The 17599-nt window shown below is 39.4% G+C and overlaps 1 protein-coding gene across 1 annotated transcript in view; it reads right to left on the bottom strand.

Annotated features, from left to right (window-relative positions):
• The window catches only part of Adgrg4 (adhesion G protein-coupled receptor G4), a 96763-nt gene that overhangs the window by 17548 nt on the left and 61616 nt on the right, over nt 1-17599 (bottom strand). Inside the window, exons 12-17 of the mRNA XM_052171664.1 lie at nt 16016-16150; nt 10738-10857; nt 9303-9348; nt 7686-7789; nt 6181-6302; nt 4912-5180 (exon numbers count right to left, since the gene is read on the bottom strand). Coding sequence (XP_052027624.1) covers nt 4912-5180; nt 6181-6302; nt 7686-7789; nt 9303-9348; nt 10738-10857; nt 16016-16150 — 796 coding nt within the window. The remainder of the gene's footprint in view (nt 1-4911; nt 5181-6180; nt 6303-7685; nt 7790-9302; nt 9349-10737; nt 10858-16015; nt 16151-17599) is intronic.

Here is a 17599-nt window from a genome sequence, read left to right as displayed (position 1 = left end):
GCCAGACTAATCAGAGGGCACAGGGACAGTATCCATGTCAACAAAATCAGAAATGAAAAGGGAGATATGACAACAGGAAATGAAGAAATTCAAAAAATCATTAGATCCTACTATAAAAGCCTATACTCAATAAAACTTGAAAATCTGGATGATCTGGACAATTTTCTAGACAGATACCAATAGAAAAGTTAAATCAAGATCAGATAAACCATCTAAACAGTCCCATAAGCCCTGAAGAAATAGAAGCAGGCATTAAAAGTCTCCCAAACCGAAAAGGGGGGGCAGGACCAGATGGGTTTAGTGCAGAATTCTATCAGACCTCCAAAACAGATCTATTATCAATACTCTTCAAACTATTCCACAAAATAGAAACAGAAGGAATACTACCCAATTTGTTCTATGAAGCCACAATTATGCTGATACCACAACCTCGCAAAGACCCAACAGAAAGAAAGAGAACTTCAGACCAATTTCCCTTATGAATATCAATGCAAAAATACTCAGTAAAATTCTCACAAACCGAATCCAAGAACACATCAAAATGATCGTTCACCATGATCAAGTAGGCTTCATCCCAGGGATGCAGGAATGGTTCAATATACAAAAATCCATCAATGTAATCCAGTATATAAGCAACCTCAAAGAAAAAAATCACATGATCATTTCATTAGATATTGAAAAAGCATTTGACAAAATTCAACATCCCTTTATGTTAAAAGTCTTGGAAAGAACAGGAATTCAAGGCCCATACCTAAACATAGTAAAAGCGACATGCAGCAAAACAGTAGCCAACATCAAGCTAAATGGAGAGAAACTTGAAGCAATTCCACTAAAATCAGGGACCAGACAAGGCTGCTCCCTCTCTGCCTACTTGTTCAATATAATACTCAATGACCTAGTTAGAGCAATTAGAAAACAAAAGGAGGTCAAAAGGATACAAATTGGGAAGGAAGAAGTCAAATTATCACTATTTGCAGATGATAGGATAGTATACTTAAGTGACCCCAAAAATTCCACTAGAGAACTCCTACATCTGATAAACAACTTCAGCAAAGTGGCTGGATATAAAATTAACTCAAATAAATCAGTAGTCTTCCTATACTCAAAGGATGAACAGGCTGAGAAAGAAATTAGGCAAATGATACCTTCATAATAGTCACAAACAATATAAAGTATCTTGGTGTGACTCAAACTAAACAAGTGAAAGATCTGTAGGACAAGAACTTCAAGTCTGAAGTAGACATCAAAGACCTCAGAAGATGGAAAGATCTCCCATGTTCATGGATTGGCAGGATTAACATAGTAAAAAATGGCCATCTTGCTAAAAGCAATCTACAGATTCAATGCAATCCTCATCAGAATTCCAACTCGGTTTTTCATAGAGTTAGAAAGAGCAATTATCAAATTCATTTGGAATAACAAAAACTATTCTCAACCATAAAAGAAATTCTGAGAGAATCCTTAAGAACTTAAAAGAGCATCCCTGACCTTAAGCTATGTTACAGAGTAATGGTGATAAAAAAAACAAAAACAAACAAAAAAAAACTTCATAGTATTGGTACATTGACAAGGAGGTAGATCAGTGGGATAGAATTGAAGACCCAGAAATAAACCCACACATCTTTGGTCACTTGATCTTTGACAAAGGAACAAAAAATGTCCAGGGGAAAAAAGACAGCATTTTCAACAAATGGTGCTGATTCAACTGGCTGTCAAGATGTAGAAGAATGCAAATTGATCCATTCTTATCTCCCTGTACAAAACTTAAATCCAAGTAGATCAAGGACCTCCACATAAAACCAGACATACTAAAACTAATAGAAAAGAAACTGGGGAAGACCCTTGAGGACATGGGCACAGGGGGAAAGTTCCTGAACAGAACACCAATAGCTTGTGCTCTAAGATCAAGAATTGGCAAATGGGACCTCATAAAATTGCAAAGCTTCTGTAAGGCAAAGGACACTGTCAATAGGACAAAATGGCAACCAACAGATTGGGAAAAGATCTTTACCAATCCTGTATCTGATAGAGGGCTAATATCCAATATATACAAAGAACTCAAGAAGGTAGACTCCAGAGAACCAAATAACCTTATTAAAAAATGTGGAGCAGAGCTAAATAGAGATTTCTCAACTGAGGAAACTCAAATAGCTGAGAAGCACCTAAAGAAATGTTCAACCTCAGCTATAGACAGAGGCAGAAGCTTGCAGACAACATTGGACTGAGCTTGCGGGTCCTGATGGAGGAATTGGAGAAAGGACTGAAGGAGCTGAGGGGGTTTGTAGCCCCATAGAGGGAGCAACAGTGTCAATAGGACAGACCACCTGGAACTCCAGGGGACTGGACCACCAACCAAGGAGTACACATGGAGGGACCTATGGTGCTGGCCACATATGTGGCAGAGGATGGCCTTGTTGGACATCAGTGGGAGGAGAGACCCTTGGGCCTGAGGGTGTCTGATGCCCCAGTATAGGGGGATGTCAGGGCAAGAGGACAGGGGTGTGTGGGTGGGGGAGCACCCTCATCGAGGCAGGGGGAGGGGAATGGGATAGGGGGTTTCCAAAGGGGAGACCTGGAAATGGGAAAACATTTGGAATGTAAATAAAGAAAATATCCAATAAAAATGGCTAAAGGATGAATATGGTCAAAGTACATGATACATATGTAAGAAAACATCATAATGAAACCTAATGTTTTATAGAATAAAATTCCATATATATATATATATATATATATATATATATATATATATATATATATATATACACACACACATATATATATTTTAAAGGAGAGAATAGAGAATGAGCCGGGCGGTGGTGGCGCACGCCTGTAATCCTAGCACTCTGGGAGGCAGAGGCAGGCGGATCTCTGAGTTCGAGGCCAGCCTGGTCTACAGAGTGAGTTCCAGGACAGCAAACAAAAAAAAAAAAAAAAAAAGGAGAGAATGAATTCCCTCTGGCTGTCCCCTGACATCCATTTGTACACCATACTACATATACATGGACCCACACATAATACATATCAATATTTTAAAAATGTTTTAAATAGTGGATTCAAATGTGGATTGTTCTGTTGGTTTTTGTTTGGAGTCTAGGAATGGAGTCTAGAGACTTACACTGGTAACCTGGCTGAACTAGAACTCACCGTGTAGCCTAGGATGTCTGGATCTGGGATGGCAGGCATGAGTCTCTGTGCTCAGTTGCTAGTTTTTATAAAATGTGGACAAATTTATTTTCTTAGACAGAAATTTAAAAGCATATACCTTTATAACATATTGCTTTGACTTAGGAAGGCCAACTGTTACATCTACAAAGATCCTAGTATTTGTCTCCCAGACTCCCTGCAGTGATTTAGTGGTGCCCCTTCTCCATGAGCTTGTAGGTATCTGAAACAAAGGCTTGCATCTCAGCTTATCTGAAGTTTGACAAAATGTACTATGAGCCTTCACCAATGGGAGAAGACAAGAACCTTGGGGCAGGCTATCTTATCTCCCTCTTTCTTCTGGGAAGTTGTCATGAGAAACTTTGTTTTCAGCCCTTGGTTTTGCAAAGATATGGGTTTTGTACCCAGCTGAGAGAACTGGAGGTCTACCATTTTACTCTCCCATTCATTGTGTAAATAATAAATTGTATATATGAGTGGCTCATTATGTCATTTTCTGGACTGGTTCAGCACTCAGACGTGGCCATGGCTTGACCTTAGCTTGTGATTATACTTGACACTTTTTAAGATTCTCCTGCCCTTGAGTGTAATCCTTAGTCTTTCCTGCCTTTCCCTGTATCTTAGGAAGTAGTATAAAAGGAGCTGCTCTGAGAGACAAGAAGCAAGCTGTAGGAACTATATGGTATGGAGTAAGGGAAGGAGGGAAGATCTGTGAATGGAACTAGTGAAGAGGAAGGGTGAGAGCAAGGGAAGGAACTACCTATGTTGAGTTGCATTCCTGGCTTCTCCCAAGGGGAAGAGTGGTCATTAATGTCAAAAGGTGTGGTAAGGGTCAATTTGGGGTCTTGTTTCCTGTCTCATAGGCAATATGGCAAGATCATTGGTATTAAAAGTCCAAGCTTTGGAGACAGGCTGCCTAGTTCAAATCTTGAGGGTGTGTTTCACCAAGAACAACCCACTCCACTTCCTTGCATATTTAGTGAAGTAATAATGGGACTGATTCCATACAGATACTATGAAGACTAACTACGTGGACATGCATAGCTCTTTATAATATCACCTGGCACCTAGAAAAGAGACCTGACCATTCACTATCACATCAGTAAGTGTTGTTGCAACTTTTGTAAGAGGAGGGCTAAAATCTCACAGGGTTTAGCACAGCACACAAGCTGCTGTTCAATAAATATTTAGCACAAACTCTTTCCTCTAAGTTGAATGCATAGAACCACATAAGCAGGAAGAGGAATGCATATCCAAACTCCAGTGATGCAATCCTTACTTCCTGAACTATACTAGTAAGAGAGTTGTATCTGAAATAATGTCTCCTGTACTTTGAACAGATCCTCCCAAGTTCATTTGATAAAAACTTGATCCCCACTGCCACTATATTGAGAAACGAAATCTTCAATATTTGGTTCAGTGATAAAGGACCTGCCTTCAGAAATGTTTCCTTTATTGCAATAAATGGATTCATATTTTCTCAGTGGTGGGTCTTTATAAAAGGATTAGTTCTGCTCCCTTCCCCTCCCTCATAGCCATAAATACAGAAGAATGGTCCATGCCAAATGTGGACTCTTTGATCTTTTACTTCCCATCCTCTGGAACGTAGAAAAAATATCTTTGTAAATTACCTAAGAGGGAGGAAGAGGATGAGGAAGAGGAAAAGAAAACAGACTAAAGTGGAGTTAAAATTTTTAAAAGACAGGATTTTCAAAGAGACATCAAGCCCAATGGTGGAATACTCACCCCAGCCAGCTAGACAAAACTTAAGGATATAATTTGGAATGTATGAGTTGAAGACTTTGACTAAAGCAAAGTACATGTGGACTGCTTCCAGGCCCATCCAAGTCAAAGACACAAGGAGAAAGTAATGAAGTGCCACTGCAGCTGTGATACATAGTTCTACTTTCTGAAATGATGTCAGCCAGGAATTAACCAGAAATGCTAGGTTGAGCATCAGTAACGCTGTACACAGGTTGATCAGGATTTTTGAAGGATAATCTTTTCGAAGTTTTCTTTAAAACAAATAAAACAAATAAACAAACATTATTCCAGGCAGGTTCTCCGTTTCAAGTTGAGCACTGCCACCTCTTAGCATAGATAGCAGAGCAAAAGTTGTGCCCTAGGAGCTCATAAGTCCCCTTGCTGCAGTCTATGAGCCTTATAGTGGCTGTTTTCTTGTGAACACATTCTTCTGTTGATAACTTTAAATTTTCGTCATCCTCGTGGGTTCCCAGCCATATACTTCTAGGGTTTGGATATTTTGTTTGATTGGTTGTCTGGTTAGGTTGTAAATTGTTAATAAAATGAAACTGGTTGCTTGTTTAATTTTTTTTTGTTGTTGTTGATAACTTCATGCAGCTCTGCAATGAACTATCATTCCACGTCCACTTCCTCTACCTGTCCTTCCATGTCCCTCACCTCATCCCCCGCAACCTCATTTAAGCTCAGCTTTAAAAATAATTATGGTTTCAATTAGCATTTCCTGTGATGAGTAATTATGCTGAGGACCTTACCATATGATAATATACTACTAACCATTTGGATGGAAATTAGAGTTGCCCATGGGCGATTATTTTTTCTGTGAAGTGTTCATTCAGTTCTTTGCTTCATGTTTCAACTCTGTATTGTTTTTTTAATTTGTATACATGCCCACTTACATAAACACACACACACACACACACACAAATCTCCCAATCTATGGTTGCTCTTTTACTCTTAAATTTTTTTCCTCTGATGAAAGGGTTCTTCTTTCTAATAAAACTTCAAACTTTTCCTTTTATGCTTTCTGTCCTCCTATCAAGGTAGAGAGAGCTTTTACTCCTAATTGCAAACCTCTCACTTTTAAAATACTCCAATAACAGTTATTTTGCTTTATTTTTAACTTGTCCACTTCAGAATCTAATGATCTAGCCACTTCCTGCTGTGTTATATTCATGAACTTAACGAAGTTTCAATGACAACACATCATCAGATCAAATTCAACTTACTCGGAGCTAAGTTGTATCAACTTACTGGAAAGCTATGTATGTCACCATGGCAATCCCCAGGAAAATGGAGGAGATCCCACATCCTGTATATGTTATAATCACTAATATCCGCTCATTCACTGCATCCACTGTAGACCTGGACAAATCCTAGAATTGCAATATATAGTACTTTACGTAGTCATCAGAACAAGTTTAGAGTAAAATGCTTCTGATACATAGGAACAGTTGGTCCCCATGGCATACAGCAACCCTATTTTAGCTCTTATATAGCAAGTGATGTGAATGACTATGTGTAAAACCATATATGGTTTGACCAGGCCTAGTACAGGTTCCCATGGACAGAGCATGGAAAGCCATCAACAAGACTGAAAGTACATTTAGTACATTTCATTGTCATTAACATGTTCAGCACTTGAAAATATAACCAAGCTAATGGATTTGAATTTGGGATGCAAAGTGAATCCTTATCTGAACTGAGTGTCTCAAAACGCTACACAGAACATAAAAACAAATGTTCCTTTTCTTTAGGACTTAAATAATGTTTATAAAATTAAGAGATAAAGTGGTCCTTTGTCTAAAGTAATAATCCAGCAATGTCCCAATCTGAAGACCACAAAAGATCTGAAATGGCATGCAAGATTGTTTGAATATATAAGTGCACTGGTTTTGGGATGCTTATAGTTCTCTGACTCATAAAAAGTTAGGACATTTTTTAAAGCTAGGAATTGCTAATCTATTCTGGAAGTTCTCAACTAAAAGGAATTTGAATCCCCTGCTGGGGCATTTAACAGTACTTAGAGATAATTTTAGTTGTCACAACTGAGGAAGATGCTATTGCCATTGAGCGGGCAGAGACCTAAGCAGCTGCTGACCAGCTTACGATATGCAGAATTGTTCTCTACACCATAGAATTAAGTGCTCCAAGTAGCAAGAGTGTTGAGATACAAGAAACACTGATTCTCTCTCTTCTATTATTCACATCTTCAAAGAGCGATCTAAGTTCCAAGCAAGTAAGACACCCCCCCCCCCTCAAACCAGACTGCAAGACTGATTGCTGGCAGAGCCAGAGTGTGAGTATTGGGCTTTTTAACTCCTGTTGTAAGGCGCTAACTGGTTGGGAGTGAGCCAACAAAATTGCAACAATTTGACAATTACTGATTGAATGCTTTTATGTATCAAATAAAAATGTAAAAGGAATATAAAAAATGCTTAAGTCAGGTGTAGATGCACACTGCTAAGCAACCAGTCCTTGGGAGGCTAGGCCAGGAAGCCCATGAGTTCAAAGCCACCCTGGGCTACACACTGACACTGTAGAGCACACAGAACTTCTTCAGCTCTCAATTACAATTTTATAAAATGAAAAATAAACACCTGTTTCACACTGCTCTATCTGGGTGAACATCCTGGAGGAGAGCCTTTTTTCTGCTTGTATAAAATTTCTCTATTATTTAGTTTGCAGGTACATTAATAGCTTAAACCTAATAAAAGATTTCAAAATTCCATGGAAGAGTGATAAAGGAAACAACTCACCATTAAGACTCCAAAGTGGGTAAGGTGGTTACATTGACAGATTGTGTAATTTATGTTGCTTTCCTTTAGTTTGCAGCCTGATGGATTCCATCCACCTAGCCCATCTGCGGGGGACAGAAGGGAATTTCAAAGCAATTTTGCTTTTCTCAGAAATGTTTAATTTTTCATTATATGCACCATCCGAACGTGTGTTATAATTAGCATTGTTTGTTAAGACAGCAAGGTAGAGATACAACTGAACAGCAAAATTCAATTACATTTAATAGACCAAATTGACGTGTGTGTCAGGGGTGTAGGGCAGTGGGCGGGGAGGGGGGCTTCATTGTCACTTGCTTCTTGTTTTGATACTGCATCTTTACAGATGAAGGTAGATTCTAATCATGAACAATTGTTCCTGTCACCATGCTGGAGCGACAGGTTTTATAAGTAGCCAATGAAAGAAATAGATTTGGAAATTTTGGGAAGACCTGGATCTTTGGAATATAGGCTGCCACTTAACCAACTCGGGACTGGAATTTTTATTAGAAACAGCCAGTTCCACCCAGAAACTAAGCGGGCTCAAGTGATCATGTTCTGAAGATCCTTACAGCCTGCTAGAGCCATGTAGATCTTGGGCTATCGAGCTGTTTAGGGTGATAGCACAACAAAAGACTTGTCTCAGGACAGGTATCCAAGTCTGAACAGATGCCATAGATTTCAGGTGTTCTAGGCTCACAGCATAGAAAGCCACGGGCAAAGGGTCTCCTGGGAGTGTTCCAGCAGCTGCCATGAATCAACACATGGATGAACTTAGTAAAGCTGTGCAGGACAGAGCTTGTCACTTTATAGGACTATTTTTCTGACAGACTTGGACAAGTCAGGAGAGGATACATTGTTTCTGTTTGTCAGAAAGAGGTTGTGTTCTGTTCCCTGAAGACCTAAGTAAATAGACAGTGTTGTCTCTTTTCTCTCTGATTTCTAGATGGGAAAAGTACCCAAGCAGAGCTCCCTAGGTAGAAGAATGTTTCTCACCACTAACCATGGCATTCCTAGGAGATACTGGTTGTGTGGGAGAATTCTTTGAGATTTGGTATTAACTATAGAGTCTCCAGTAGAGGCAGCAAACTTAAGAGAAACTCAAGTCAGGAGTAACTACACCCAGCACCTTCATACATGGCATAGTTATCTGAGGAGGAAGGGCTTTGTGGGACTAATGACATCTCATCTCTTTAATTACATGAATAACATATTGGGTCCCTTACAGAACATAGGGCCCAAGGGCTCACCATCAAAAAAGATGAGGGAGAGTAAAGAGGGATTATACCTGTCAGAAAGCAAGGTCCTCAGCCCTCTTCAAATTGCTCACAATTATTCTGTACCAGGCCTTCTAATTTCATTTTTCCAACCTTGCTTTCCTTTCCCCCAAATTGGACTATTTTTATGATTTCTACAATAACTGTCTTACCAAAAGGAGTTTTCTTAAGTTTCACACCCTAAAAGTCACATAGGGTATCTGGGTCATGCATTATGCTCTGTAGTGTCTAATTGGACAGTAGCTGACAACAAGCCTTCTCCCCCAACCACCAACTGGGAAAACGATTAAGAGGCTAGTCAAAGTCTGCTTCTATAAATACTTACTGTTAATGTCAAAATCCCAAAAGGCACAGTAAACTTGATTATAATTCTGCAAAAATGAGAATTACAGCTAAATATCTTTCCTTGTAAGATTTACTGAACAAAAACAATGCACATAAGTGTTTTCAAGGTTTTTAGCCAGTAGAACAACAAATGAGTATGCATACAAGGGCATGCGCACACATATGTGCATACACACACACACTCTCTCACATAGGGAGAGAATGGAAGGGGATCATTTATGGTTTGGTTCTAAGTCTATCTCCACTTGACTCTGGACTTACAAGTAAGAAAACAGCATGTCACCGCACGGCAATGTGGCATGTGGCATTTAGTAGTTTTGGGATCTGCCAATTGGTACCAAGGCCCAGAGGAAAGCTATGGAGCATCAGTGAGAGACTGACATATGTTAGGTGTTCTTTAAAAGGCTTTGGAATTTGGGACTCACAGCTACGATCATCCTTTATAAACATACAGTTGAGGTGCCTCCTCATTAAACCTGTCGAAATTTCCTAAAATTCCCCTAGTCTCTGGAAATGATCTGACAGTCATAGTCCCAGTTCAAATTGAGAGAGTTTTTTTTTACCCACCTAATATGTTTTATTTTCAATCTGGTTTTAAAATTCCCTCCCCTGAATGCACCTAGATTTTTAGTGACTTGATGTGTGTGGGAGGGGGAGGGGAGCAGGTAACACCAAGAGGGGGGCTCCACCTTTGCAAAGGAGAAGGGGAAGGTGGAACGGGGGAAGGAACTGTGGGGGGATACTGGGAGGAAAGGGAGGCTGATGCTGGTGTATTAAGCAAATAATAAATTTAATAAAAAGGGAGAAATAAAATAAAATAAATAAATAAAAAAATTAAAATTCTCTCTCCTAATCTTCCTTCTCTTCTCTTTAAGACTAGTGGAAAATGTGTTGGACCATATGGTCTCTTAAACAGGGAATGAAGGAAACTATTAAAACTTTTATGTGGGACACATTGACATCAAAGAATGAAACAGTAACTCATTCTTTAGCTAAAACTGAGTTTGGTCATTTAGTAATGAATGTCTTATGTTATTCTATATGATATAGTCCTTTGATAATTAGTACATGTTTTAATGTTTTCATGGAAAATCAAAGAATACAAATGTTATTTTCAATGAAGTTGGTGTACCTACCTCACTCAAAAATGAAGTAAATGGCATTTCCTATTACAACTAAGAGGTCTGTTTATTCTTAGTTACTGTCTTGCTAGAATGCCTACTATTCAGGATCCCTTGAAGATACAACATTTGGTTTGTTTCTAGAAAAACCCAGTTATAACATACTTCTGCTACCTCAAATTGGAAAATCATCAAGAAATCTTTGAAATGAATGTTAATTGGCCATTTTTTTAACCAGGAAAATCACATGGGTGTCCTGAGGTCATTTGGGAATCATGAAAATAGATATATTACCCAGTCTTCTTGAATATGCTTCAGAATGATAATCACTGGGTCAGCCAAGTTTTGAATAGATGTATTTGAGATGCTTGCACTCACAACATATGATATTAATTCAGTAGTGATGGTTTTAGTCTGCAGATGAAACACAAAGGTCCTAAATGTCTAATTTCTTATATAACCATGATCAATCTAGAATCAGTGATGCGCTACACAGTTTTGGCACAGAAGTGTGGAAGAATCACAATCTAAGGGTGAATTCTTAACGTCATTCAGATCATCTCTTCACCACATAAAGGTCAATAATAAAAATTAGAACAATTAATTAATTTATCTATCCATCCAACCACTCATCCATCTATCTGAAACATCTATTCAACCAACATTGGGTTTGTACCAGCTATTCAATTCTGCCCTCATAGTACATACAGCAAAAGATTCTCTGCCTTAATAATGCTCCAGATTCACAGAAGAATTTGGTTCTAACACTTGACCATCCTTATAAGAACACCTTTTCTAATAAGGAATCTAAATCCATAATGATTTAGTTACAAACTAATTTCATGGTTTGTGCCCTATAGGAAAAGGAAGTATGTTTATGAATAACCATAACCATGTTGGAACATGTCTTTGAAAATATTGATGACTATCTCCACTCTAGAAGTGGAGATGACTATCTCCACTCTAGAAGTGGAGATGACTATCTCCACTCTAGAAGTGGAGATGACTATCTCCACTCTAGAAGTGGAGATGACTATCTCCACTCTAGAAGTGGAGATGACTATCTCCACTCTAGAAGTGGAGATGACTATCTCCACTCTAGAAGTGGAGATGACTATCTCCACTCTAGAAGTGGAGATGACTATCTCCACTCTAGAAGTGGAGATGACTATCTCCACTCTAGAAGTGGAGATGACTATCTCCACTCTAGAAGTGGAGATGACTATCTCCACTCTAGAAGTGGAGATGACTATCTCCACTCTAGAAGTGGAGATGACTATCTCCACTCTAGAAGACCATACACTCTGAGGTCACAGTGCATACATTATACCTTAGAACGGCCCTCACGGTCTAATATATAGCAGGTATTTCCTCTTTTGTGATCCAGATAGTTGGCTAGGGGATTTTTATCCATACTTTTCAGCCCTCTGACATCATATGGCCATTTTTTTCAGCTGAACTAAGACTTTTGTAGGCCAGTACCTATCTGTACAAAGACCATACAACCAATGAGTGGCCAGGAGGGGTGTTTAACAATGTTAATTTAAAGATAACAAACAAAACGTATTTGTAGAGATATGAGACTCTCTAATTAACAAGACCAAAGTTCCAAATGCCAAGACTCCAGAAAGCCATGTAGTTGAGTGATTTCCTCCTGGATATTATATACAAAACCACAGATAAAGGAGGAGTAAGATGGGAAAGAGATGAAGAAAGTCCTCTAATAATTTTCTAAGAAAGCCTGATGTTTAGATGACATCCCTTGAAGAGCCTACTGTACAGGGTTAGAAGACTCGGCTGAGGAAATAGTGTGTGCTTGAGTAACCGTGAATGTGGTCTTGCTCAACCTGGAAGTATCCAACTTTCTGTTCATGGCCATTTGTGTTCATGCTAAACAATATTGTGATGGTTAATATTGTCTGCACAACAGGATCTAGAATCATATAGGAGATAAACTTCTTTGCATGCTTGAAAAGAAACATCTAGATTGGGCTGGCCTCTGGGTATACCTGTTAGAGACTATCTGGACTAGGTTACTTGAAGCAGAAGTCCCACTCTAAATGTGGGCGGCTCCATTACTTCAACTAAGAGTCTTAGAGTGAATCAAAAAAGGAGAAAGCTAGCTAAGCACCAGTAGTTGGTACTTTCTTTGCTCCAGACAGTATGTGACAAGCTTTCTTAATCTCCAACCATCTGGATTTTTCTAGTATAGTAGACCGGACCCTCAAACTGTGAACCAAAATCAACCCTTTCTAACTAACTTCCAACAAAGAAACAAATAATGGATATACACCTCTGATGATGTAGTGTTCCTCTCTCATCAAAGTTCCCTGAGGCATCCTGCTAAGAGTGAACATCAACAAACTATAATGTTGGAAAGGCCTTGCTGACATCCAAAAGACTAAGTGCTAGCCCAAGCTTCCTGGTCCCTCCAAGACCTTCTCCCTGGGTCATTGGTGACGTAAGGAAGGACAGTAGACTAGATGACCTGTAGCTGTCCTCCCAATCTGGCCTAAGATAAGCAGCCAAAAGGGAATAGTCACAATGACTAAGGACCTAACTAACCTCTTCTCTCAATTCATGCTTCTTACCTACACCATGGTGAGCACGGGGGAAAGAGGAAGTCATTTCTCACTCCTCTGGACTCAAGTTGTACCGGTTTTACAACTTTTACCTCTGAACATTTACAGAGATGTTTCCTCTGTGTTGGCTCTATTAACTCTTCAGTTCATTCTGTGGCTCCTTTCACAGATGAGCTCTCCCCTAACTCAGGCAGCCCCTGTTCTTCCTTTGTCTGCAGTCCCAGAGTCCCTATGCCACAGTGTGCTTGCTTAGTGCCTTTGCTCCTCCCTAAAAATTGTAGCTAGTGGAAGAAAGGAGGAGGCACAAGATGTTCAAGAGTGATGTATTATCAACAATTTCTTTTTTTAATTTTTTTATCAACAATTTCTAAGGTAATATTTTGTAATGACTGTCAAGATATTGATCAAAAGATGTTAGAGGAAGCTGTGTAAAACTAAGGCTATGGGGCCTGGGCACTGAAAAGTAGCTACAGGGTAGCGTGTCTTCAATCGTGTACTCCTCAGCCACCCGTGACACAGGCCCTAGCCCCATGTACATCTTTCAGTGTTGGAACCTTCTGCTTCCTGTTCTCTCCTAATTCACTGTGTTTTCTATGAGAGCAGGCCCAGGTCTTTCTTGCTTAGCACTGTAGCCCCAGCACCCAGTACCAGCACCATGGAAGATACAGATTAGGAACGAAATGACTATTTGCTGAATAAATAAATGATTAGGTGAATAAAAGGATGAATTGTGTCACTTTCAGCAAAGTGCCTTCCCCTTTCTGGGTCTTGGTGACCTCACTGGCCCAATAAAGATATGGGACACGGTGAGTTATGAGGGCCCTTCCAGCTAAGAATTTGATGTATAACTGGATCTAACTCATCTTCATCTGGCACTATGACGCCTGTAGGCTAATTTTTGCAAAGGTCTTTAGTCTATTTCAATGGAAGGTGCTAGAGAATCAAAATTACTTATTAAGTGTAAAATCTATGCAAAGCAAGTTTATCTCTTATTCCGAGAGACAAGCACAGCCCTCTGAAGGAAGAAGGAAAATTAAGACAGAAAAATAATAGCATCTCTGATGATGCAAAGCAGTGACAAGAATATCAAAAGGTTGAGAGAGCTATGAAACACATTTTAAATTATCATTACAAAATTTTGTCCACTAATTTTTCCAGGGCGCAGAGAATAGAGAATGGACTTATTAATTCCAGGGAGGCATCCTGAGTAGAAATTGAACTAAACCTACTGAAACAAATAGAATTTAGCAGGAGAGAAGACTGGTCACAGAATGCCAGAGAAACAAAATACTTTGCAAACACGTTTGGTGGTAGTGTGGTCCACTTACATTGGTAGGGGCTGAAAGCATCTGTTATACTTTTATCGGCCTACTGCTCCTGTCTCCCAAGTTCTGGAATTAATTTATAGTGTCAGATAGTATATTATCCCCCCAAAAATCTTTGAATATTTGACCACTAGGAATTCGTTCATGTTGATAATTCCTTATAAATGCAAACACACCTGGACAAATTAATGCATTACCTTTGAATACAAGGACTTTGTGGTTAGGGGGGATGGTTCAGTGGTTAATTTCTTTCTGCTCAAACAAAGGACCATCGTTTGGGTCCCCATAACCCATGTAAAATGTCAGGTAGGGATGGGGTCCCAACTTTCTTTCCTTGGAAGTCAAAGACAATGGGATCCACAGATTAGTCTCGTTGGCAAGTTCTGGATTTTTGACTAAGAAACCTTGCTTTAATGAATACGGTGGAAGAACAATTGAGGATGATTCTTGACCCCAACCTTGGGCTTCCATATGCATACATACACATGTGAATGGGCAGTGTCCATATGTGCATGTGTGCACACACATGTGTATGTACATATGATACATCAACATGCATGAATGCACACTCACGTGTGAATGAACAGACATGCAAATAGCAAAGAAAAAAAGAAAAAAAACAAAATCAGAACTTTGGTGTTAAATAGCCTGAGCCTGATTCAAAACTATACCACTTCATCAGTGAGTGACCTTAGGCAAAACTATTTAATTTTGCTGAGGCTCAGTTTCCCATGAGAAGCAGATGAGGTAGGAGGCAGACATAGTAAGAAATAAGCTGGGCATGGTGGATGGCACATGCCTTTAAGCCCAGAATTCAGGAGACAGAAGCTGTAGGCTCTCTACCATTTTGTTCTGTATAGCCAGTACTAGGCTAGCCAGTACTTTTTGACCTTGTCTCAAAAAAAAAAAAAATAGTACTCACTGTTCTGCACTTCATGCAAATTATGGTTGCTGTCATCTCAACAGCTAAATGAGATAGAGTGGTCGTAGGCAGAGAACATTCCCCGTCATAACATCAGCAACGCAAACATTTACTCAGTGCTTGGGATATGACAGGCAATCCCATGAACACATTATTTGTATTAACTCCTTCAGTCCTTTAACAGGCCAATAAGGTCTAATTCTTAGACTATTTCACATTGAAAAAAAACTATGACACATGAATGTTGAATCACACAGACTGTGATGTTTTTTCCGGAAATCATGCAGGTAGAAGACAGCTATGTCAGCCGCAGATCCCGGCAGCTGCTCCCCTAGATCATGCCTCACCAGATTTCGTTACCTCTACTTTAAGGTGAGGTTTAGAGCACTCAGAGCTAGAAGCCAGGAAGGACAGAGGGGACAGGGAAGATTAATAAGCTGAAAGGACATCTCATCAGGAGAACATGCTGTTCTTTTCTGGCTTTGAAACAACTTAGAGCCTCTTTGGTCACCAGATAACCCTTAAGGTCCCATCCAAAGCTTCAGAGCTGTGAAAATTCACAAGTGTAAAACACCATTAAAGTAGATGTTGATTCATGTGGAGGGCCAGGGGTTGTGCTGAAAGACTTGTGGAATCAATCAGAGCATATTCTAAAAAAAACAGAACATTATGAAAGTAGCAGTTCATAATTACAGTGAGTCACCATGTCAGTTCATGACAGTTTCCAGAGGCAAAGAACTTACCTTAAAGAGGGAGGTTTGGCCAAAAAAATTAAACAAGATGGTTTGCAAGCCATCAAGAGGCGCTTTTTCCCTCAATGACTTAGGCAGATAGATAGAAGCCAAAGCCCTCCTTAGAGGGATATCACCGAAGAAAATCTGCCAAGAAAAATCAGGAAATGAAAACTGGAGTCTTCACCTATCATAGTGACATCCTCTCCTCCTCCCATCCCAACCAATTCAGAGTTCCCACAGAGGATTGAAACTGGGGTTGTAGGCTCTTCCCATGGGCTGTGACATACTTTCTACACACACACACACACACACACACACACACACACACACACACACACATATACTTTTCCTTCCAAGGTTCTCTTCCTTTAACCTACGTCTGCATATGTAATGACAGAGGTGAAAAGGAGAATAACAAGTAACATGATCTGTCCCAATATTGAGAAATAAAGTTAGTTGAAACATCAGACTACCTTCCCCCTTATAGGTTTGAAGCAAAAACAACAAAAAGAATAAACCATGCAGTAGTATTAGGCATTTGCCTCATAGTACATTGATCAATGCTCTCTCTAAATGTGAGCCTGGAAAGGGGAACATTAGGCTTTAGAATTCTGCTAGAGACTCATAGTTAGACAGATATTCTACTTTCATTGATAATTAATAGTATTTGGTATATTCTAGAATATTTTTGAGATGAAAATGGGCTTTATTAAAAACTACACTCACTGGGAACACAATCACAAACCTGGATCTCCCAGGCAAAAAGCAGTGTATGGGCACCCTTAAATGCATTCACTTCTTTAATATTTTTGCAGAGCTTGAGAAGTGTGTTGAGGTGGGATATTAGGAAACAAAGGCTCAGGGAAGTTACAAGTTGTATCTGGAAGTCATAAATCAAAGAAATAACTGAACAGAATTATGTGATTTAGACCTGAAATGTTCCTATTATTTATGGTGATGTTCAATGAGGTATTACCTAGTTGAGTGTAGTGTGTGTGTGTGTGTGTGTGTGTGTGTGTGAGAGAGAGAGAGAGAGAGAGAGAGAGAGAGAGAGAGAGAGAGAGAGAGAGAGTATAATGTTTATGGAATGACTTCTTGAACCTAAAACTCATATGGACTTTCTAGCACAGATGACCCATGCCCAGTCAATTGATGACCTCAGAGGTCACAATTTAGCTTCAGCATATAGGTAATTTGGTACCAAGAATGTGACGAGAGTTGATGGTCTGTTTTTCTGCTGATGCTTATAATGGATACTCCATATGTAAACAGAGAGGTCACCACCTGCTTCTATTATAGCTAAAAGGCTCTTAATGGATGAGGAGTTTCCTGCATATAAAACAGCTATATAAACTAACAGTCATTTGAAAGCCCAGGAAAATGAACACTAGCAGAGAGATTCTAGAGCAGTGTAAGCAGTCAGGAAAAAAAAAGTAAAAAACACAAGGTGAACTACCTATTTCAGCTGTTCAGCTGATGCTTGGTTGAAACTACTATGGCTTTGAAAGGAATCTGAAAATTGCTGCTAGGAAAATCTACTTATTTCTGTTGTGAAGAATCAGAAGCAAAAGGTCAAGAGAACCACAGCCGTTG

The sequence above is a fragment of the Apodemus sylvaticus genome, chromosome X, assembly GCF_947179515.1.
Source record: "Apodemus sylvaticus chromosome X, mApoSyl1.1, whole genome shotgun sequence".
Classification (NCBI taxonomy): Eukaryota; Metazoa; Chordata; class Mammalia; order Rodentia; family Muridae; genus Apodemus; species Apodemus sylvaticus.
The sequence above is the reverse complement of the archived record's forward strand: the minus strand, read 5'-3'. Positions and strand labels throughout refer to the sequence as shown.